This window comes from Manacus candei, unplaced genomic scaffold (genome assembly GCF_025592945.1).
Source record: "Manacus candei isolate 608988 ecotype Guabito, Panama unplaced genomic scaffold, ASM2559294v1 h1tg000036l, whole genome shotgun sequence".
Taxonomy (NCBI): Eukaryota; Metazoa; Chordata; class Aves; order Passeriformes; family Pipridae; genus Manacus; species Manacus candei.
The window spans coordinates 3697198-3722016 of NW_026138084.1; the positions used below are offsets into that span (position 1 = coordinate 3697198).

The following is a 24819-nucleotide window of genomic DNA, read 5'->3' on the forward strand; positions in this document are numbered from 1 at the left end:
TGAGCCTTAAGCTGCACCAGCAGATTTACCCAAATGCTTTGATGAAATTAGCATTAGTCAGAGGCTGTAAAGTCTGGGCCTTGTTGTTTGTCAGGCTGACAGGACATCAGTCAGTGAGATTTAGAGGAGCCCAAACACTGAGTCAATATATCCCTTGAATTTTAAAATTCAGAGCAGAGTCCAGCCCTCATGTTTGCTTCTCTAACTGGTTGGACAAAGAGCCTGTCTTTGAACAGCCTAAGAACCACCTGAAATCCAGGCTGATGTGTTGAACGCACGCCTTTGGCACCCGAGATGCTCCTGGTGGAGCACAGCAGTGACACGTGGTACCTTGATCCCAGCCTGCAGCTGCACCTTGCCGTCTGTTCCACCTCCTCCACCCCTGCCCTGGCACTTGGCACTACCAGGGGCAGTGTGTTTGCCACCTGACAAACCTCTGGCACTTCTCATTTGCTGTCAAGGTGACGGGACTCTTGCGTTTCTGCTGCACCTTCGAACAGAAACTCAGAGCAGTTGAGCTCCTAATCCCAGTCCTGTGCAATGGGTGAGTACAAATCTTGCCTGAGACGACAGGGAGAGCTTCCCTCTTTATTGTTCAGGGGTTTTTGGAACCTAGGAAAGTGAGAGTAGGACAGATTTATGGAGCCTTGTGGGCAGATTCTTTTTGGAAGAGCCGGGAGCGAGCTCTGTTCAAAAAGCTTTGTTGAGCAGAACTGAATCCAGAGAGATTCTTTCATATGTTCACTGGTTTATTCTCTGAAGAAAGAGAGAGATTTGTATGGAAAAAAAGAGTGGTGGGAAGGAAATCTGGGACACTCTCCTACTAATTTCCTACTTTTGCTTCTACTGGAAAATGCGGAGCCACAAAGCAGCGACTTCGCCGGTGTGAACAGTTTCCCTGCCCAGTGTGAGACTCGTGCTCTGCCCATTCCCAGTGTTCTCCCTTGGCTCTGTGGATTCCATGGAGCAGCTTCTGTGGATACTGTGTGATTTTTTTTTCCTGTCAGAAAATCCAGCTTTTGCGTGTTCTGGCTGCTTTTCTCATCGTCCATCAATGCTTTCAGTAACATTCTCCATCTTTCTTTTGAGTTCTTCTGGTCATTTTTCCCACTGGTTTGAAGGTGCCACCATTAGTAGCTGTATGTCCCATAATGGGAAGGTGTCCCGTGACTGAATTGTGTTGCCATTTCCAAAAGCCACTTTACAGGAGTACATTTCCCAGGTACTTTACAGGAGTTACCAGCAGTTGCTGTCTTTAAACAGAAAATCCAACTCGTCCTGGCCATGCGGTTGCTGACACACTGTTGGCAACAGAAATCAGAGCAGGCTGACCTTGTCTTTTTTTCCAAAGGATTAGTGACTGACTCCTTCCTGAACAAAGCCTGGCTTCTTTTTGCTTAACCACTCTGTTTGATCTTATAAGAAAGTGACCTCACAGGATTCACTTTAAGCCTCAGGGATGCAGAAGAATCAAAATCAATCTTCTGGAGCCTCTGTCAAGACACCAAGCAAAAGATGAGGGGGGGAAAGTGCATTTCTGTGCACATACACACATCCTCTGTTAACAGTCAGGTTGGATGCTTACAAGTTGTTAAATGAGGATTTTCAATTTAATGGCTACTTCTTCCGTAGGTTCCCACTCAAAGAGCAAGGAGATATTGATTCTTTTTTTATGATTTCCTAGAAGAATGCTGTGTCATAAGAAATTTGATTAGGTGGATTTATCATGGAGGCCTCTCTGTGCTAAACCCTTGTTTAAAGTTTCCTGGCACAAACACCAGAAATGCAGAGATGTGTGCTGTGTGTTGCTTAAAGATTTTCTGAGCTTTCCTTCAGATGCAATACCTTGTCCTGTTTTGCAACTCTTCTTTGTTTTCAATTAAACAATACAAACCTAAACGATCGGGGGGTGCAGAATATCTTTGTGTTGTAAAGCTTCTTTTTATTTTTTTTCCATGCTTTGAACAAATGACAGCAATTAAACTTGTATTGCACAGTTCAGAATATTGTTTAAAAGGGGGTGAAACTTGGATTCTTTCCCATTTTCCAGTGGTGTATTGCAATATGTTTGTAATTGCTGGGCTTGAAGAAAGCTTGTGTCCATGTCCATTGCATTCTCCCTCCTCATGTCAGAGCACTGTGTCTGTAATTCCATCGACAGAGGAACAGCTTGACTGGTGCAGAGTAAGGAAGTCTGAAGCTTCATTTCCATGGGAATTCCAACCCTCAGTGTTGGGTTTGATCCCTGTATGGGCCTTTCACTGAAGAGTTGGACATGATGATCCTTGGGGGTCCCTCCCAGCCCAGACTATCCCGTGTTTCTGGGTTTTTAGCCTTCATTCCACGTGGCGAGGCAAACCCAAAATCTTCAATTGGCATTTGATCTTAGTCTTGCAACCAACCCGGGCTCCTCATTGCGACAGCTCATCCCCCTCCCTTCAATGTGTGCATTTCCAACCTGGCAAACACTCCCCTGGATTTCCTGGGATTCACAATTGACAGCTGTACATCAAATTTCATTCAGCCTCACCATGAGTTTCCAATACACCTGTAAGCACCTGCCTTTTCCTCACAAGCCCCTTTCTAAACACTTGGTGGTTTGACTTTGTGTTTTTCCTTGTGTCGTAGGTCTTTAAATACTCTGCACCAGTTTTGCTGTCCAGCTCCATTGTACCATTCCCAGCTAGCTGTCCCTGCCACACACTCAGAGTACAGGTAAGAGTAGACATGGACCGCCCACTTCTGATTTTTGGAGAGAGATCTGATGTTACCATTTGACATGAGACAGGCAATAGTGGTGGAAGTTTTAAAAAGGAGAGAAAAAAAAAAGGCATATTGGAAAAAATCCCCAATCCTTTTAACATCTTGTAGGGTAGTTCTGAATTGAACTATCACTGTAGTGACTCCTTCTCCCAGGCACTCTGGAATTATACAGTAAAAGGAGTGTCATGTGCCTAAAGAGGCACATCCCCCTAGATTCAGAAAGGTAGGGAGAAGCTATTGTAGGTTTAGTTCTCACATAACAAATATATTGAAATATTTATATGTAACTTGTGTAGGATATTGGTGTTGTTCTGAGCAACACTCTTTTTTTTAAGCACTGAATACTTCCTGCCAGAATCCGTGTATTGTGGCACTGGGAAGGTTAAAGGCATGGACCTGCACAGGGCTCAGCACTGCCCTTTCATTTGAGGGAATTAAGGGCTTTTTAAACACATACAGGCCCTTGATGCCAAGCAGAGTCTGCCCTGAATATATCAAAAATATGTTTTCCAGCTCATAATGCTTTCACACCGATGCCTTTCCTCTGTGTTCTCTTTGATCAAGTGTGGAGAGCAGCAATTACACCTCGTAGTACAATTCCTTGGCAGTGCCAGTGTTTATTTTAACATCTTACAGAAGCATCAAAGGGCAGCTAATCTAAGTAACTGGGAATGTGAAAACTGTTAAGAAATTGTGCATGCCATGAAAAACATTGTCTTTTAATTTTTACTTTTGCTATTAGTGATTAACTTACTGATAATTGCCAGCTCATGAATAATATTAATATCAAAACATTGAAAGCCTGGTGCTGAAAAATCAAATAGTTTTGCACTGGTGACAAGGAAAGACAAAAACAAACAATGAATCCTAAATCTGTAAATGCATAAACATATTTCTGGTTTGAATATTTCATCCCTTAGTTTTCTCTAACCATGCATGCTTGGATTCATCCTGGTGTTTTATGTTGCAGCATCTCTTTATGTGTGTCTGTTTTTTCCCTCCCATCAGAGCTCTTGGTTTATTTGGTGGTAGTGAATCCATAGTTGAGTTGTGAGCCAACTGAATATTCCTTTGGTGAGGAGCAGGGCCTGAACACTGTTAGATTCCCTGCTTGCTTTTTAATGAGGTTTTTCATTTTCCTCTGTCCTTAGTTTATAGTGCTTTAATTTTAAGGATCTTCCTACAAGGATGTTGATGGGAAAACCACCTGTTTTTTTCTGGAACGTCTCAATGTCTTGCTCCACGTAGGTTATTATTTTTATCAGTAGTATTTCTTCTGGAATTAAAGCTTATAAAGCAGCATAACTTTGTGCTTAAGAAATCCTTCACTTCTCTAGCTTTTTTTGTCTTTCTCTCCTTGTGCAGTGAACACAGGAGTGCCCTGAGTGTGTCTGGGTGTGTAAAGCACGTGCCGTTTTTAGAGCGCCCAAAAAGGTGCCATAAGATCTTCAGCTCTTGTTTCAGGATTGAGGGGTGGGAAGGAACTCATCATTGGCCTTGTTTGCTCCCCAGGAAGTTTAGGTTCAGGGGGACCTTTTCACTCTTTACAACTCCCTGACAGGAGGGTGGACCAGGTGGAGGTCGGGCTCTGCTCCCAGGTAACAAGTGATGGGACAAGATGAACCGGGGGAGGTTTAGGTTGGATATTAGGGAAAATTTCTTCAAGGAAAGGGCTGTCCAGCCCTGGCAGAGCTGCCCAGGGCAGTGGTGGAGTCCCAAGCCCTGCAGGGATTTAAAAGCTGTGTGGATGTAGCACTTGGGGACATGGGTTAGTGGTGGCCTTGGCAGTGCTGCAGGAATGGTTGGACTTGATCTCAGAGGGCTTTTCCAACCCTGATGAATCTGTGATTCTGTGATTGCCTCCTTCTGTCACCACTTGTGAAACCTCCTGTGGAGGAGCTGGCTTTTTGGAGGACATCAGGATACTGGAGCAAGCCCAGCAAAGGCTCACCAAGGTGTCTGTGGGCAGAGTACCTACAAGGGGGGAGAGCTGAGGGAACAGGGGCTTTTCCCTGTAGTCAACTCCTAAATTGGGGTTGTCCTGTTGACAAGGGGGAATGGATTCAAATGGAAGGAGTGCAGGTTTAGATGGAATATTGGGAAGAAATTGTTCCCTGTGAGGGTGGGGAGGCCCTGGCACAGGTTGCCCAGAGAAGCTGTGGCTGCCCCATCCCTGGAAGTGTCCAAGGCCAGGTTGGACGGGGCTTGGAGCGACCTGGGCTGGTGGAAGGTGTCCCTGCCCGTGGCAGGGGGTGGGACTGGATGATCTTGAAGGTCCCTTCCAACCCAAACCATTCCATGATTCTGTGAATAGGAGAATATGGAAAAGGTGTAGCCAGTCTCTTCTAGGAGAGGATGAGGCAAGAGGCAACCAAAACAGACTGCAGTAAGGAAAATTCCAGTTAGATACAAGGCAGGGAGAGAGGGGAATTTGACCCTGATCGTGGTCAAACACCGGATCAGAGGCCAGGAGAGGAAGAGGTATCTGTGTCTTCAGTGATGCTCAGTTCAGCCGGGCCCAGCAGGAGCAACTGGCTGTGGTTAGCCCTGCTCTGAGCAGGGACTGCACCACACATACCTCCAGAAGTCCCTTCTAACACAAATTATCCACCATCCTGAAGCACTCTGTTCTTGGGAAGACAAAAAAAAGAGCTGCAAGTTTATTTTCTAGGCTTTACTTTCAAATTCTACAGGTAGTGTCCTGCTCCCAGGTGTGGTGGTGTATTAAAGCTGGGCTGTCACATGGCAGGAATTGCTTTAGTTTACCACTAATTTAAATTTCTGAAACTGTTCTGTCCAAACTGACATCCCCACAACTGGAATCTCTGAGGCAAGTGCAAATCATGCACCTGGTTTTGTACAGGACCTGTATGTGGGGATCCTGTTGCTGTGAATGACAATGAGCTCCTAGAGCACTAACAAGATTGGGCTTTGCATTTCCACATACACTTAATAGTATTAAATTTAGCTTTTATTCTTCCCATTTATCAATTTATAAATAGAAACCATCAGAAACAAAACCAACAGACGTGGATGCTTTGGTCGAGCTTCAGTTTTGAGGTTTTATTTAGAAAATACGCAGAGGGATTAATTTTGTAGCCCAGAATTAAAAATTAAATTTGCTCTGAAAGAAGCAATTAATGAATGCACTACAGTGAAATCTGGAGCATCTCTGATTTGCTGTTAGCTAATTGCTGGATATTTTAGTCACTCCAGCAGTTTTATTTCTAGTCTAGACGATCTTTGGCATCTGTTTTGAATTGTTAACAGGGAAATAATGCATTTTTAATAACTGTAGCTATCGCAGTAATCCCTGGCCTGCTCATTTTACAGTGTTCAAAATAGAAATAATACAAGTTATCTTGCTTTCTCCTATTACAAGAAAATTCTAGGGAAGCCTGAGCATACTTCCAGCTAGATATTTGTCTGGGTTCCAGTTAGCCCATATGCCTCCTCTGCTTGCTCTTTTGGGGTTATTTTTGTTTGCAAATTAAAAAATATACCAGTAAAGGCTGGAACTTGGCTTCTTTGACTCTCTTTCTCTTCCTGCCTCCCAAAGCAGAGGCTTAAAAACAACGTCCTCTAGTTTGAGGCTGCAAATCCCACAAGCTGCTCTGGATTTGTTGGGATCATTTGAATACAGGTTTTGCATCTGGTAAGGAAATGGTGGCTACAACCTGGAGAGGCTTCCAGAAGTAGAAATCCATGCAGTCCTGTACTTCAGTTGCTTGATCCAGACTTCATTATCATCTCAGTGCCCTCACAGCTGGAATCTGAGCAAAGCAAAGCCCAGAGATATAATGGCATCCAGAGAACAGGAATTTAATCACCTCTGCTTCTTGTTTGAAGGACAGTCTGTTCCCAGCATTTTCTAAACACATCTTCTATGGCTTTAGACTGAGAGTAGTTTTAGATTGGATACTAGGAAGAAATTCTCCCCTGTGAGGGTGGGGAGGCCCTGGCACAGGTTGCCCAGAGAAGCTGTGGCTGCCCCATCCCTGGAAGTGTCCAAGGCCAGGTTGGAGCAACCTGGGCTAGTGGAAGGTGTCCCTGCCCATGGCAGGGGTGGTACTGGATGGGCTTTAAGGTCCCTTCCAAGCCAGACCAGTCTGTGGTTCAAGACACATCTTTAAACAACCTTCAGGCAGAACTTCAGCCCGTCTGGGCAGGTGGGAGGCTCCTCACCCCAGTCACACACCCCCCATGCACTGAGAGCCTTCCAGTTCCTCAGCTGGTCACACCCTCCTGGGGGTGCAGGGCTCATTCCCAGTCTCAGGACAGGTCAGCCCACCCTTGGAGATGGTCCCCACTCTGCTGAAATTGGGGGTTGGGGTTTTTGGTTGGTTTGGTTTTTCATGCCCTGCAGCCCTACTGTGCTGTAGCTGTGGAATGTTGAGGTGTGGCTGTTCCACAGGAACCCACCCAGCAGGATTGCAGGAGGAAAGTGCCCATGCTTGGGGATGTACAGTCATTCCTATCTGTATTCTGTGGATGGACATGGAATAGGTGATAAATGCAACTCCAACCATGGACAGATTTGCTCACCACTGCTGTCTGAGCATCTTTTCATCTTGTGTTTATTTGTAACTATAATTTCCTTGTTCTGATTTGCATGAAATGTTGGCTGTCACTCATTCCTTTCTCCATCTGCTTTACCTTCCATCCTTCTAATCTCAAATTAGACGCCCTTATCATGTCCAAAGACCATTTTTAAAATCGCGAAGCTAGAGATTTTTCTTTTCTTTTTTTTTTTCCCCAGTGATACCTGTGAAAACAAAAAGATAATGCAAAGGATGTTATAGTACCAAAGAAATCCCATCATTTTCTTGCAGTCTCTGCCTGCTTAATGTTTAATCAGCACCTCTGGGAGGTAAAACCATCGTTCTGAAAATACTGTACTTGTGTGAAATTTTAATGTGGAATCTTTGTTTCACCAGGTAATGTTGGTTTACATGCAACAAACCACTGTATGGACAATGATAGAAGGATTGATTGTGCTATTTCTTTTTAGTCTGAGCCCCTGGTAGGCATTGGAGTTGTTTTGCCACCATAACTGGTTAACAGAGAGGCTTATCCTCCAGTGATCCCAAGCTGACAGATGCTTCTACCTTGTATTAGAGTAGCTTGGTTTTTTAAGTCTTCCCAAGAGCACAGTGGGAATTCTTGCACACCAGACATAGCCAGAGAAAACTGGGAGAACTTTTTGCTTAGATTCCTGAAATGAAAAATACCTCCTTACAGATAAATGTGGTACTTTGAAACCCTCGGTTTATTTTTTTCCCACTGATGGGCACTGGACCCTTCCCCAGGCTTAGACACAAAGGAAGTACTTCACATGTCCTTCATGGAAGCATCTGTAGAGACATCCCACACCACTCCCTGGTCCTGTGGGAGCTTCCCAATGATTAGTCACAGGTGAAGCTGTAGCTGCACTTCAGAATCCTTCGTACTATTGATATAAATATTTATTGATATTCTGTGCCAAAAAAAGTTGAATAGGAATCTAATTTCTAAGTGAATAGCAATTGCCCTGCTGTGTAACTCAGCACATTTAAGCCCTCGAGCCTGTCTTTAGAATATACAGATATTTAAAAGCTTGACAAGATTTTTTTTCAAACTGAGCAAAGGAGTGAGAGCAGCATCACTCAGACCAGCAGTACAGAGAGGCAAAATACAGATGGACAGAGCAAAGCAGAGCCAAACTGTGCCCAAATCCCACCCTAAGTCAGTGTGAGGTTCAGCTGATTATATAAGGCATCTGTGCTCACGCCCTATGGCAAAGGAAAGCTGGCATAATTATAGGAATACTTGTAATTTTCCACTTGATGCCTACGTGATGTAGGGATGTACAAACAGGGAATGGTGTCCCTGCACAACAAGCAGTTGGAGCACAATCAGGAGCTGCCAGAATAGCATGAAACTTACTCTTTGTTTTTTTGGATTCTCTTGTTTTTCCTCCTTCACTGTGTTCCTTTCCATCCTCCTCCTTTAGCTTGTTCTTTAGTTTAAAGGAAATGGCCCCTCGTGGTTGTTCTGGTTCAGAAGTGGCCTCGCTGCAGCCTCCTGCCAAGCCAGCATCCCTCCCTCCACCTGCCATAAAGCACTGTATAGCATTACAGATGTAGGTATTCCAAACTGCTCCTGCTTTGTAGCACCATTCATGATGCTGGCAACCCCTCATGGAGACAGAGCTCTTCCTTCTACCCGAGGAGAGGGCGGGGGGAGGTGGGAAGTTCAGCCATTAATCAATATTTCTGTGTGTAAATCACCCACAGAAGGGGAATATTCTGCATTTTCAGTGGAATGTGGGCAGTGAAAATACCTGTGGAAAGTTTTAAGCATGTTAAAAATAAAGGAGCCATGGCCACTGCAGGCTGGGTGTGCACATGGCAACTTAATGGGAGTCTTCTTACAGAAAAAGCAGAAATTGCCCTTTCAAACCAGCTTTTGCCCCAGAGTTAACTCTTCAGAGTTGACCAAGCTCGTTGGGCTGTTCTTCCCTGTGCTGGAAGTCCTGCCTCAGATGGAAATGGTTAATTGGGGGTACTTACAAACAAGTTACAGTATTTGTGGATTTAAAAACAAAACCAGGAAAATCTCAAGCTTAACTTTCCTAATGCTGTTCCCTGTGATTCTGTTCCTCTGTCTCTCTTCTTTCTTGCCCCCTCCCTTCCTTGGCAGGGAAGATAATGTTCTGCACCAGTTCTGCTGTCCACCTTCGGGGTCTAGTAGCCCATCCTCAAGATAACAGCGAAGCTGCTGAGTGTGCAGGCAGTGCTCCACCTGTATAGCCCAGCTCTCCTCTCCTCTCTTACTGGTGTGTATGGACTGGCACTTGCATGGATGCCATAGGATTCTGTCCTGTCCCTCTGGGTAATGCAGAAGGCACAGTTTGTGCCCTCACTGATCTCCTGTCCATGCCTTTCTACAGCTCTTCCTCCTGTCCAGTGCTGAGAACACACTCCAGCTGTAAACAAATACCTGAAATGCACAGTTTATTTTGAACTAAAATAAACAGTTCCATAAGTCTTGGAGTGCACTGTGAGTTCTGTTCCTGTCTGTACGTGACTGTGTGGTGTGAAGGGCACAGACTAAGGGGATTCCTTCCCCCCAAAGGCTGGGGATGTGGGGTGGGAGGGCAGCTGTTCCCCAGGAGCTGTGTTAGGCTGTGTTAACAGTTCATTTCAAGGTTGGGCAAACACCACCATGTGACATTTTATGGCTGTTACCTTACAGAGATTAACCCTTCTTTCTTTGCCTTGTGATTGTTCTGAGGAACCAGCACACCTGTGTTGCAGCAGATCCTCTCACCAGGACTGGTCACACCCTGAGCTCTGTGTTCTCATTTCTTTGGCCTGTGTTTGTGCAAGGCTTGTGTGCAGCAGCAGCAAAGCCCCAGATCATTGCTCATGAACTTCTGTTGCCTAATCAATGACAATACTTTTCCCAAAGCTCTGCACAAGGTTGTCATTGAAGGAATGAACTTGGAATTGAGCAGACTGACTGGGTAAATGAGAGCATGGCCATGGGTGGCCAAGCTCCCACTGCCCAAAAGGCACTTTGTTGATTACAGTCTTTCCAGACACATCCTCTAAAACAACTGGAGAATTTCTGCTGGTTGGATCTTCCAAACTGAAACAGTCCAAGTACATACACAGAGAACAGTTCCTGTGCAGTGGCATTGCCTACCCTGAGGATTGCAAGAAAGAAAGGCTGGGAGGGGGAAAAAAGGCTCTGAAGTCCTTGTGGCTTTCATGAGTTAAAATACTGCTCCACACTGTCTGGAGCTCGTGGAAAGGCAGAGTGGCTTGATGTAGGGTGAAAAGCAGGTATATATTTGTAGGTGTATGTGGCTTTGAGGATTGGATAAAAGGAGAATCATCAGGATCAAGGAGGGAAGAACTGTGAAGGCAGCTTGAGGCTCACTCCCATTCTGTACAATGTGCTTTCGTCCCCCCAAAGGAATCCATATAAAAACAGAATACAGGTTATTTGCTTCTGTGTTAGATTTGATCTACTGTCTCTATCCTTCCTGTGAAATGTTTTCTTGTGCTTGCCTTGGCTTTGACTGTGCAGTGTCCCAGGCCTGGGAAGGATTTGCTTGCGGAAGGATAATCTGCCTCCATGATTCTGCAGGTTTCTCTTCATCCTTTGTGCTCACTGCAGACCACAAACACTATATGCCTGCTGCTGTTCTTTGCTGTTGAATATTCCGGAGTTTCACGTGTTTCTTCATCACTTTTTATTACAATGTACCTGAAGAACTTTCACTCCCACTGTAAAATTTTAAAACAATTTATGCAAAAAATTGTGTAGTGAATTAGTGGAGTTGACTGTATCCCTGGAAGGGAGCTGATGTTTACTAAGCAGGGTAACCATTGAAATGTCTGACTGTTTCTCACAATTTGGGCCTTTATAATTAGGAGTTTCTCTGAGTTGCTTCCCAAAGATAGAAACAGTAGGAATTTCTGATATTTTGACTTGCTTATCTCCTCCCAGATGTAAACAGTGATTAACTCTCTCTCCTCAGTGTACTGAACTCTGGAGCACTATAATTATTCCCTTCCAGAGGGGAAGATTTGTCCAATCTTTCAATAACTATGTATTATCTGTGTGTGTAAAGGGAAACAAAGAAGCAGGACTGCTGTTTAACCAGGCAGATTAACCCCCCAACTCCGGGTGCCAGCCCTTTTTCCTCTAAGAGGCAGCACTTGATTATCCTAAATGTGGCTGTGGTTAATGATGTGTCTCAGGAGAAAATGAAGTCAAAGCCTGACCAGTGTTATTGGCTCTTCCAGGACACTACCAGGGGGTGTTTTCTATCCAGTAGTTTTCCAATTAAGGGTAAATGGTGTCATTAGGAGTTGCTGGCATTTGAAACACTTTGAGTTTGTAGCCATAGTATCATTAAATTGTGGCATTTACTCTTGGTGGAGCACAGAGAGCAGCTGACCTTCTCTGAGGCTCTGGAAGTCAGAAATGCAGAAGTAAACATTTTCCTGTTTAAATAAATGATGTCTGGCTAAATAAAACATGCTGTGGATCTCAGGGTTTAGCAGTAGAGCCTGGTAGGGGCTCTCTTAGTTAACCAGAGTTAGAAGTAATGACCTAAATGCTGCATGTTATTATAAAACAGAGAAAGGTACCAGCAGAAAAATTCCCTTTTTCTTCTGATTCCTCAATGAATCTGCACTGTTTCTGTGAAAAGTGAAGATTATCTTATTGTGCTTCCTGGTATGGAAGGTGAAGTAGAAATGCCATTTTATTATGTTTATGGACCCATTTTCTTCTTCCATGAACTCACAGGACTGAAGAAAAGCTGCCACTTTGGGGAAATTCAGTTGGGGAATTTCTCCTTCGGCACCTTTTGGCACTTGCACCGTTTAGGATCAGGCTGTTCTGGTTTTCTTCTGCAATGTGGAGTTCCCCTTTGCAAACACATTCAGCTCTTAGGGGGGGTTGCCTAAAATGGGTGGGTGAGACTTCAGTTTTGCTGTTATTTTCTGCACATGTATTATTTCCTCTCTGTAACTCATTGTGGGAGCTCATTAAAACAGCTCAGAGCAGCGTGTGTGGACACTTTGGGCTGGAATGGGCTGGATTTTTATGCACCACTAGATGGAGCAGAAAAAAAAAAACACCAACAACAAACCAATTCAACTATGACAAATTAAGAGATTCATCTCCCAAAGTAGATTTTAAGTAGCTGAAACAAAGTATTATGTAATGTGAGGAGAAGAAATAACTCCCTGAAAAATGTAGAAGGGTGTAGATCTCAAACATGAATGCAGTCAAGGTTTTGAGATGTTTCCTTAGCCAAGCCACCAGCTGTGCCGTGGAATATGGATTGCCACCATTCCAAGCAGCTCCAGATTCATCATGAGTCTGAATTATATAATAATTTGTGGCTGAGGAAGCTCCTCCCATGAGCCTGGGGCTGGCAGTGCCATCGGGATGGAGCAGCACTGACACTGCATTTGAGGTCATTGGCAAGAGGAGGGGACTTGGCTGCTCACAAGGCACTGCCTGAAAAGGCTGAGACCCCTCTGGAGCCCCCCCATGGCATATTCATTTGCCAAACTGACCCTTTTAAAGTGCAGCACGAAGTCTTTTTTCACCTCAAGTACTGAAACGGAGCAGGGACTTTCAGGAAATATAACTCCAAAAATACATGTACCAGCATCGGGGCAGTTCTTGCTTTGTTCGCGCTGTCCCAGGTGAGCGGAGGAGGAGTGTTGGTTCTGCAGGAGCTGGCTGTGTCCCGGCATGGCTGCTAGAGGGAGCTCCAATGCTGCCTGAGCCAGGGCTGTCCCGGGAAACCACTCCTGGCATCCATGGCCTGGCTCGGTCCATGAAGCTGCAGATGGAAACCAGGGAGGAAACCAGCTGGATGTGCTTTTGCTCTCTGTGGACACTGGAGATGGGATACGTGGATATATATGCCAGCATCCCCTGCAGTCACTGGCGTTTCTGTGTTTTATAATAATTATCCTAAATGTTGTTTAGAAATGTTATAATTGTTCCCTGTTTGCCTGTGCAGTTTGCTCTGCCTCCACCTTTCTCGAGCACAAGATGTCCCAGGGAAGGTGTGTGTTTGACAATCCATGGAAACCACGTGGGGTGTTTTACATCCCACTGTCTGATGGGTGTCTGGGAAGGAGTATGAGAACAAGACAAACATAAAGCAACACCTCTCCCAGGCTCCAGCAGGTTTTGACAAGAAGCTGATCCATCAGTGATGTGTAGTAGGTTTTCAAATAAAGAAATTGATAATTACTATTTTTGAAAGGCACAAAACTATGATTATATGAATTTCAATACTGCTGGATAGGTGTTTCTGCTGTCAAAGCAGCAGAAATTCTAGTTTTACTATTCTACCTCTACTGAAGTCATTTATAATAGTTAAGTGTATCACACCTGTGTCTACAAGGTGTTTGGTTTCTGAACCTTTTCTCTCATTTTTCATGATATGGTTTAGTGGGCAAGGGGGGATTGAGGTAAAGGTTGAACTTGGTGATCTAGGAGGTCTTTTCCTACTGTAAAGATCCTGTGCTTCAGGTGGGTTTCCCATTTTCTGTGGACTCCCCAAACTGCAGCAGCTGCTCAGGGCAGGGCTGGACCTGTCAGGGGCTGATCACACTCAGAGCCTGGAGTGACTGGGCTGAACAGCAGTGGGGGATTATCCCCCTTCCCCCCCTGCCGCTCTGGGAAGGACACTCTGCCCCCCTGGCAAAGGCAGAGGGGCTCTGGTGAGGGCAGAGTCAGCCCAGTGTGCTCGTGAGGTCCAGTTCCTTGCTGGGCTCAGGGATCACTCGCTCTGGTGGGCTGAAAAAACTGAGAGAGAAAGAGAGACAGAACTTCACTGAGCCCATCCACGAGGAGAAAAAATGTCATTAATGAGTTCAGGGAGAGTTTTTCCGGCTATGTCTGGATCCAGCCCAGCCTCCTGCTCTCAGCTACTGGCTGGCCTTTGGTGACTCAGCCCTGCTGCCATCCCACTCCCTCCCTGTGACCCGGGGACAGCCGGTCACTGACCCTCCGAGGAGACCCTGGGGACCTTCTTGGGGTTGGGAGGGACTCAGAGCAAGTTATGCTTGTTTTTAGCAACAGAATGCTACAGGGTCAGGAGGAAAGGGGAGCTGTGCAGATATCAGAACGAAATACAGAACCACTGAATGGTTTGTGGTTGAAGGGACTTTAAAAATCATCCAGTTCCACCCCCTAGTTCCAACCTCAGTTCCATCCTCCACTAGACCAGGTTTCTCCAATCCCAATCCAACATGTTTTGGGTTCCACAGTAAGTGCATAGCAAACATGGGGCACTCGTTAAAGCTTCTCTGAAACAAAGATGCTAATCCAGGGGGGAGTTTCAAAGCCCCTGATGAGTATGGCCCCTCCTCTGTGCCCAGCCAACACCTTTATTTGCCCTTCATGGGTCACCTGGGTCAGTTCTGTAAAACACAGGTGTTGCTGTTTTCCCTTTAGAGTTGGGGGGTGAGATTTGAGAAAATTTGAAAATATTTATCTATATTTGCTAAACAAGCTGAGAAGCTGGAAGTTCAAATAACCAAAGGCCATTTCTTTGATTTATGTTTACTTTCCATATTCAAGCGAAAATTTGTACACAATATAATGAAAAATATGCCCTTTCTAATTTCCAGTGTTTCAAGCAAGTCCTTTTTGTTCCCTACCCATTCAGATATTTTGCTTTTTTTTTTTTTCCTATGTTATTTGTATGCTCTTTGGCCTTTGGTGATCTTTGGCTGATGCATTCATAGAACAAATGCCTAAAATCAACCCAGTTTATGACCCATTAATATAAGCATTTTTTCCCTAAAGAAATTATGTCACGTTTCATTCAGCTCCGAATTTTTTTTCCCCCAAGCCAATCACTGGAGCATTGCACACCTGAAAATGAGATAGTCTTGAAATCCATCTTGCTCTCTTCAATTAAATTCATCTTTATGGAGAATTCAATTAGTTGTAATTGCTATTTTGTGACAAGATTTTGCCAGGGGCCGGTGTAGTAAGATAATTAATCTCCATCAGGAAATGTTACTTAAATAGTTTTCCTTTGTCACCCTAGGAGCAGAGTTATTAATCAGGTGCCGTGTCTGACACGGGGCAGCACGGGCAGCTCCCCCACTCCTGGGTGGAGCAGATGTTTCTGACAAACAAGTTTGTTTGCTGTGGGTCACGGGGTGTCTGATTAAAGCCATTTTGCTTTGTTCTTTGTTAGTGGGGGAGCTCTCAGCTCTCAGCTGCCCCTGGAAGCCACCAGAGTGCTGCTGGTGCCTCCAGCATGGAACTGAGGTGCTCTCCACGCTGAGCTCTTCAGAAGCACATGAGGACATGTCTTCTGCTTTATAACCAGACTTTATTAGTGAAGGATCTTCTAAAATTGTCTTCCTTGTTGATTTTGGGCAGCTCAATGAAAATATATCCATACTGGATTCCAAGGGAGACATGGACAGTCCTTGGTTAGGTTAGTTCAGTGCTTCAAGGCTAGAAAATGTTCCATGCTAAGGCAAGGGAAGAGCCATTGCTTTTAAAACAGAAAACAACTGAGTAATAGGCATTGTCAGCTCATTTGATGTTTTTCATCAGAGACTTAGGGATGATCAAAGAGCCAAGAGGGGAGGCAAAGGTTTAGGTGTGTAGTGGAGCAGCAGGAAGCCTGTCACCTCATTCCAGATGAGGCCAAATGAACGCTGAGCTCTGCTTTCATGTTCCATTAGACACTTGTCTCAGCCACAGCACTCAGTCCACCTGCAGAAAGCTTAGCCAGGAGTAGAAAAATTTGGGAGGCAGTTTTTGTTAATCTCCGTGCAAGATCTCCATGCTTTATCTGTCAAAATTGGAGTGGTAAAATTTGGAGCCTGTGGAGGCTCAAAGTGGGAATGAAGTGGTGCCTCCTCCAGCCAGATGGGCAAGTTCCTGCTGGTGTTTGTTCAGTCTGATTCTCTGATATGGAAGAGTTAAATGGTGAAATGGTCTTTGGGTAGAATTAAAGAAGGGGAAGACTAATTTAAAGCTTACTTTGACATTTTCCTTTCATATTCTTTTTGTTTTGAGGGCTTTTCCAAACAATTTCAGCATTGTGTATATATACATGTATGCACACGCATACAGCAATTTCCAGGTAGGATTCCAGGTCTCCAAACACCTCCAGCTGCATCCAGAGGGCAGCCAGGACCTTTGGCCCTCTCAGATGCTTCTGGGACTGCCTGTTCTGATTTCTGGGGTTTCATTGGAGCTGCACTAGTTCCCCTGTGTACAAAGGCCTGCTGAACTGTTCTGCTGTAAATACTGTTTGGAGCTTACAGTGAATATGGGAAGCACTTGTGAACTCTGAAGTCATGTAAAGTGTGTGGTCATCTTCTCGTGGTTTCAACTCCTTTTAGTATGAAAAGGCAGGGGAGTGGAAATTATTATTACAGTAAATAGATAAAAGTAAACTGCCAGTTAGCTGAAAAATCCTGTTTCCTTTCTGTTGAGGAAGTCCTGTGTAGTTCCCCATTCTGCTCTCAGCACACACACCACTAACCCCACTTTTTGTTGTTTTGTCAGACCTGCTGATGTAGCTCCAGTTGGGTTTGTTTTTGGATTCTCTGCTAGTTTGCTAATAGCATGTTATTTAACTCAGGTTTGTAAGCCTTTGCTCCCAGAAAACAATGATGCTTTTAAAAAATCTAACCCTGTTTTCAGTCAGTAGGTTTGAGCCTACAGAGGAGTAGGATCACTGAAACATTGACTGTGCATGTGTGGTGATAAAAGGGTGATTTTCTGTGTTTAAAAGAAGCATCATAACCTCTGACAGACTGATACAGTGCACTAGAATTTAAATCATTAAATCTGCTTATCTGAAATATCTCTGTCAATTTTTCTTTTCAGAAATGATGGAATTAAGGTAATAGATGCAGCTTTACTGAACAATAGGGTAACAGCATATGGATTGTAGGTCTTTGAATCCACTTAACAGCATATGTAATTCTGTACATTTCCTGGGAAACAAAAGGGTGATGCTCATTGATCCACAGTATCCTGTAATCTACTGCTTCTGTGAAATGCTGGGTGATGACAGAAAAACACCCCCAGCACGCAGGGAAATAGTCATTGATTGCAAGGGGATGTGTTGAAACAGGCTGAGAGTCAGATGGATTCTGAAATTGTAATGCTGATGGTTCTGGAGAGCTACAGGAACAAATGGCTTTGTCATGGTACCTGATAAATGGGCTCCTGGCAGTGCAGCCTGGGGCTCCTGCTCCAGCCCCTGGAGCTGTGCAGGGCAGTCAGGCTCCTGCTCCAGCCCCTGGAGCTGTGCAGGGCAGTCAGGCTCCTGCTCCAGCCCCTGGAGCTGTGCAGGGCAGTCAGGCTCCTGCTCCAGCCCCTGGAGCTGTGCAGGGCAGTCAGGCTCCTCTTCCAGCCCCTGTTTTCCCTGTCTGTGTGCACTCCCAGGATGCAGATTGCAGCATGTGGAAATGCATGGGCTGTCTCAGCACTCACTGGGGATGTAAGGGCTGCTGATGGGAAGGTGAGAACCAAACCTCGACCCTGTTAACCAAGTGAAGCCTGTCCCTGAGCCACTCCTGGGGTGCACTCCTGTGCCAGCAGGTCTGTCGGGCTGGGAGCTGTCAGAATGTTCTTACATACACGTGCAGCAGGTACACCCAACAGAAATAGTCCCTGTTTTAAACTATGAAGTCATAAGTCTCTGTTTTTAGGGTGTAATGTTTTGTGTGTGCTCCTTTTCGTATCCAACCTGATGAGGATTTTATTCTCCACTGCATCACTTGCACAGAGCTGCTCCCAGCTGCTCCAGGAGGACAGTGGTAACACTGGAGCCTGCAAAAGGACACACGATATTCAAACATGTTTTAAATTACACATCTGTTTTAGGTTTACTGAACAGCCCTTGTTTGCTGTTATTTTTCAGTCAGGTGATCTCGAATGCCATGCAAGAATCCTTGGAGAACTGGGGTCTGTGTGGTTCCTGGGTGGATACTGGTATGGGGGCTTGTTCAGAGTGTTCTTCTGTCTGTTCTGAGGCTGCTGGGCTGTGATGGAAGTGATTAGTTTTGCTCCCACTGTGGGGAGTGGTCACTCCTAAGACAGCAGTTGGCCTAACTGGGTTACAGTAAGTGCTTAATTCACAGTAATCAAGGAACCTTACCCATATTGTGAACGTGTTTTCAGATGTATGGCTTTCATAAACATCACTTTCTTTGCACATGATACACAAACAAAAGAGGGAAAGGCCAGGGACACAAATGAGAACTTCTAGAGGAGAGTAAGTTTGTCCAACCATGTTGTTGAACAAGACATTTTCAAACACTTCTGTTCTCAGATTACATTAGCAGGCTGGACCTTGGCCTCACAGGGGTTTAAACATGGATCTGGAAGCTTTAATGTCTCCAAACTCAGTTATATACAATTGACTGCTGCTCTCACATCAGGTTTTCTCTTCCTTCTTTGGAAAACCTCAATTCCCACGTCGCATGTACGTCTTGGTTTTGTTTTCATGGTTCTAAATTTGAGCTGCAAATAGGAGTGAAGCTTGTTAATAAACATCTGATCTTTGTGTAACTCTGGGAATAAGTGTAATTTAAATGACGGGCTTTACTTCTAACAAAGCCAAAACCACATCACTGCAATATTTGAACATGAAATCAGTTCCTCTGGTGAGACAGCACCTTGAAAAACAATGCTGATGAGATGGTCAGCAGATAAAAAATTCTAAACTGCTTGTTGTCATCCCCTGATAAAGCTAATTTTTCTCAGGGTTCAGGGTTGGGGGACTTGCAGCTCCTTTGGAAAAGGCAGCAGAAGGCTGGACAAAGCAGACACAGTGGGTGAGAGTCTGTGACACAGCAGGGAACTCTTGGACAGCAAGGCCATGAACCTTTAGCTGTTACTGCTGGAGATAATCAAGTTGGTGGAAGTTTTTTAAAATTATTTTTTCTAGTAACATTTTCACAGAAATTAGATCATTTCTTGAAAAAGAAACTTCTCCAAGTCCCCCTGTTGTTACTCCTGCAGGCCTCTAGGAATTCCTCTAGGAATGCAGGCCCCAACTTTGCAAGCACAAACTGGGTTTTATTTAATATAATTCTGCTGTCTCTGCACAGAAATTCAATTTTATTTTTGCACAGTTCTGAAACTAATGAAGCCAGCTGAGCTTGCTAGCCTGGCTTTTAGGATCACGTTGGGCTGGCTTTGTTTCCTAGACGCTGCTTTTCTTATAGATTTAAAATCTCTTTGAGATACTGGGATTATGTTTTGATTTAGAAAGTATGTTGTAAAAATGAGTGTTTGGGCACCCTTCTGTGTTAGGAACCTGGGAACAGGAGCTGTGTTCTGAGGACAGGCAACATGAGCTTCCAACTTGGAGCTGGTTTCCATTCCCAATGTTGGGAGTGCTCTAGACCCAACAAGGGATCTAGAGCATTCCCAGCATTAGGAATGGAAGTCATTCAAACCCAAGGCAAGGAAAGCTTTTTATTTCCAAGAGCAACATTAAACATGTGTTTAGGTACTTTCTTGTCTAAATGGTTCATTAAAATATTTGGAACAAAATGTGCGAGAAGAGGAAATTAGAAGCAGGAATTTCCTTGGTATTCTTTAAGATTCTTCCCTGTGAAGCTGCCTTTCCATAGGTGAGCAGTGCCAGTGCTGTCAGCAGAGCTATTAAATTGTCTATCCAAAAGAAAGGCTGAACCTGAACTGTGTTTTCAGGGTTTGTCCCAAAGACTAGTATCAAGTGAGGGATGTTTGACCGTGTCCTGCTTCCCCCATGATTCTGCAGAACCCCCTGGAGCTGGGCTGTTCTACTTTTAGATCTACAGCCAGACAGGTTTTCTCAACTGGATGTGCGTGAGTGCAGCTGCCAGAGGTGCTGCAGCTTCCCTGGGAGCTCCTGCCTCTGCATCAGCCCTGGTTTAGGATGGCAGTGCACGCCCAGAGAGCAGAGCTGTGACACGGCAGTGACTCGCTGGAGACAGTGGGTCGGAATTCGGCACGTTCCGGGCCAGCTCCTGGTCTGGCAGTGTCCCATGGCAGTGCCAAGGCTGTGGGAGTAGGAGAAAGGAATGATGAGCTGCTGCCTTGCCTTTGGGGCCTGACAATGCCTTGACTGCACTAATTAAGGCAGGACACGGCTGCACGGCTGATGAACGATGCTGCAGACGTTACAGCAGAGCTTCCAACCATAGCTCCATCAGATTCCTCCTGCTTGCTGGGAGGAGACCAGGCTCTTCATTAGTTCCTGGTCCATGATACTGAAATGGGAATTTCCCACAGCTTGTTTCCTTAGGGCCATTTGTTTGGGAGATCAGGACTGTGTGACAGAACGAATGCTGAACTGACCGTCACTGGGTTCCTTCTGGGGTCTTTTGGGAATGTGGCCTCCCTGATGGCTTGGCAGATCTCTGCCAAGGGATATGAAGGGGTAATTTTATTTGATAGCCAGTGTAATGGCTGGAATATTATTTCCAGTTTTGTTTCTGAGGGAGGGGGTTGTCCTGTTTGAGTATGATCCTTCTGTCACCTTCTTTTTGCCTGTTGGGATTAGAAACTTTGGGCTTACCCACCAAATGGAGCACTGAGACTGGCATCCAAAGTCAGACCATCCTCAAGCAAGGGTAAATATTTCCATTTGGTAAACCTGCACTTCCACCAAATGGAGCACTGAGACTGGCATCCAAAGTCAGACCATCCTCAAGCAAGGGTAAATATTTCCATTTGGTAAACCTGCACTTTGGAATATAAGGAAATAATTTGGTACTCTTTTGTATGTGGGCATGTGGAGTATCACAGCATCAACCTGCACTGAACAGGTTTCCCTTTCTTCCATGTGCTGCCAGTTCATGGGAAGAAACTGTGCCAAGCAGCAATTATTCACTGAGCAATACCCAGCACAGAGCTATAAATATTTAATATATTATTCTGCATTCCTTCCCTCAGTCTGAGAAAGATGCAATGCCATGCTGCTGCTCTCACCAAAGGTCTGACAGAGCTCAGAACTGCCTTTTCCCTTCACACACACTCTGAGTTGCTGTTTGCAGACAGAATATCTTTATACTTTGATGCTCCAAGTGACTTTTACTTCTTAGCCAAAAGACGATATATTTAAGCAGTCTTTATTTGGGATCAAGCTGGGGGTTTGCTTCAACTGCAATTATTTCATCTGTCACCACTGTGCATTTTCATGCCAGAAGAATATCTTGGCTTTTCTCAATGTGGATATTTTTCTGGCTGCTTGCACGATGTCTGCATGTGCTGTGTGGTTATTTGTAGCCTCTGCCAGCAGTAGATAGGTAGTGCTGGGCTCTCCTCTATCCTCTGCTTAACAGCTAATGAAGCAGTTGCAGCCATCTGCCCTGATGGGAATGGACTGTTCCTGCCCCAGCTTAGCATTAGTCACTCAAATTGAGCCTGGAGGGCTGGAAGCTGCCCAGGGGACCCTGAGGAGGGGAGGCAGCTGTACTGAGCCATCACAGTGGGGGGACTCTCACTCAGCCCAATAAGAACCTCCATATAACTTTGCCCTCCATCAAGAGTTAACAAAGGTTTATAACGTGGACACGGCGCTGGACTAGAAAATTACTTCTCCTGTTTATTCTTCTCAGCAAGGACATAGTTCTGTGTGGTTCTGTTACACTGGGTCTTGCTGCAGTCACATTGACAGCTTCCAAATGTCTCAATGATTCCCACTGTCACTGCTCCACACTGAGACAGAGTAGTTTCAGGTCTCTCTGTCTCCCAGATCAATAACACTCCTCGGGTGTTATCACAGCTAAGCAAAGGCCCATTTGAGACTGTCAGTTCACAGGATTCATTCCCTACCCCTTCTGTGCCCATACAATGTGGGGAACTGCATCTCAGACTGTTCCCAAAATAATCTTCAATTATACTGATTTTTGTATTTGTGAAAAATCGTTTCTTTCATCACAAAAAACCAAAATAAACCAGAACTTTTTATCATTGCTCAAGGTAATGAGAGCTAATTGTGCCTTTCACTTGAATCTGCTCAAACATTGTGGAATCAGATTTTTTAGATACCCTGTTGCTGGGAATCCTGTACCCTTGGGTTTGCCCACCACATAGTGCCAATAACAGGAGTTAGAGCCCGTGGCCTTGTTTTGTGCTTCAGGGCAGAACTCTTGACTACAGTTGTGGTTATTCTTTTTGTTTGTGGATGCCTAAAGCCTACTGAATAAGCCAGCAACTGTGTCTGAATTTTAGACCAATGATCTCTTGGTAATACTGGTATTTTGTCCTGCAGAAGTGGGCTGGTTATGATTCCTGTGAGACTGATGGACATAGATGGCAGCTCTAGGCAAGCTCATCCAGGACTTGTGTGCATCCCTACTCTGTATACTCCTTTTAGCCTTGAAAGCAGTTGTTATTACCAACAATTACACACATTCTCCAAGTTTCATGCTGCCCACGTTAGCAGTAAATAATCCCACTGGGTGTAGCCCTGTGTGCCCAGTTTAGTCACAGTTCATGCCATGGTTCCTCTAAAACGTCAGGAATTCATATGACCAAGAGATGTCATTCAACTGACTCATCAGTCAAACTGGGGCAGATTTCCTCAACTCCTCACCTAGAAGGACCTTGCAAACTCCATGGAAACAAACTGGAGGTACAGAAGAGCTCCCAGGGTGATTTAGAGCACTCCCTGATAATACAGAACAGTTCTGCAGTGTGTGTGCTCTGTCTTAGCTCATTTGCACTCAAAGCCTTGGGCATAGTTCCACAGTTCATAGTACTTTGGGGGTTTCTTAATATCTTTATTAATATCAATGGAAATTGTACATATATAGACAAGTCTATTTCATTTTAATAGTATCTTTTTAATAGCTTTATCATTAGCTAGTGTATGTACTTTTTTCTGGGCTACAAATGTCCTGAGTCAGTGCCCATTATGAATAAACAGGATTGTCAGATCTTCCTCCTTGTCTTCTTTAGAAAACTTTCTTTAATGCAGTATTTTATTTTCCTGTCCAGCTAATTTGGTAAAAAGCAAAGTAAAACAAACAAAGCTTGTTTTGAAGTAACTTAAAAGAGATATATTTTCATTTTTCCTGACATTCGTGAAGTGACTCTGTGTACAATGAGATATTTTGTTTGCTGTAGCTTAATGGCATTGTGTTCAGAATATGGGTTATTTTTATGTTTTAAATTAACTTTCCATCTTTCAGCAATTTGGAAAGAAACCAAAAGATTTAAATGGGACTTGAGCTGGAAAGAAAGAAGGGGAGTGATTATGTGATTACACTAAAATTATTCTGTAAATTCAATAAGAGCAAACTGATTTTCTGTACCCCAAATCCAGATCTTTCAGTAGATTTTAAACTTGATTTCTTCTGGGTGTTTTTCCTGGCCACTAAACTTTGATTTACATGTTGTCAGACCCCTCCTGAGGTTTCCCACAGTGACAGGTTGAGTCTGTGGGTGGGTTGCCAGGTAAAAAGGCTGGGCTAGAGCATTTCTGGGTGTCTTGCCCTCCTTAGTGTAGGTCTTGTTTTCCATCTGTCTCCCTCATCCAGGGGTTTCTGCAGTTCAGCTCCTGTGGCTTTTCCTGTCTTTGGCACTGTTTCTGCATGTAAGAAAAGCAGTTCTAAGCCTTTCTCCGGGGGGCTGCTTTGATTCAATCCCTGTATGGGCCATTCAGGAGGAGTTGGACTCCATGATCCTCACAGGTCCCTTCCAGCTCAGAAAATTCCATGAAATCCGTTTTTCATTCCTGTAATTGATGGAAGAAATTGTGCAAGGATGGGAAGTTTCTAACACAGACACTTATTGTAAGATGCTCCATCATCTGCCTCTGTCCTGCTAGAGGGACTCCCTGGCCCCTGGTGACACAGCCAAAGCTGCAGTGGGGTCTCTCCATCCCTCAGCCCCCCATGGGTGCCCACCACGGACAGCAGATGAATCTTTGGAGCCCTTCCATGCCCCTGGTGCCCGTGGGACTCTGGGCAGGCTGGCAGCTGTGGTGGCTCTGTGCTGCCAGCCCCCAAATCGATTGGATCTGTGGCTTCCTGTGCTTTGGGCTCTTTAGCTGCAGTTACCAAGGACACAAACAGTCACGCTTTGAACTGCTTGCAGCTGCAGCAGGGAAGTTTCTAGAGAACTGTCTTGGTAGAAATAACCTTTCAGCCATGTCTCAGCGTGGACAGCCCCAAGTTGCACCAGCAGAGGTTTAGACTGGATATTAGGAAAAAGTTTCTTCACTGAAAGGGTTGGCAAGCCCTGGAAAAGGCTGCTCAGGGAAGTGGTGGACTCACCATCCATGGAAATATTCAGAAAACGTGTGGGTGTGGTGCTGAGTGCCATGGGTTAGTGCTGGACCTGGCGGTGGCAGGTTGGTGGTTAGACTTGATGATCTTGGAGGTCTTTCCCAACCTTAAGGATTCGGTGATTTATGATGGGTATTTTTGCTGTGGGAGCTGTGCTTTTCCCTGTGTTTTTAAACAGATTTATGCCTCTCCTGACTTCAGGGTTTGGGGACACCCTGGGTGTCTGCATTCAGAAAGAAAACTAAGGATTTTT

General features: G+C 44.8%; 1 protein-coding gene across 2 annotated transcripts in view; it reads left to right on the forward strand.

Moving 5' to 3' along the window:
- The window catches only part of IQSEC1 (IQ motif and Sec7 domain ArfGEF 1), a 334498-nt gene that overhangs the window by 155842 nt on the left and 153837 nt on the right, over positions 1 to 24819 (forward strand). The window contains exon 3 of one of the 2 annotated variants that reach the window (XM_051793412.1): positions 2629 to 2715. The exons of the other annotated variant lie outside the window; for it this stretch is intronic. Coding sequence (XP_051649372.1) covers positions 2629 to 2715 — 87 coding nt within the window. The remainder of the gene's footprint in view (positions 1 to 2628; positions 2716 to 24819) is intronic. 2 annotated transcript variants of the gene reach the window in all.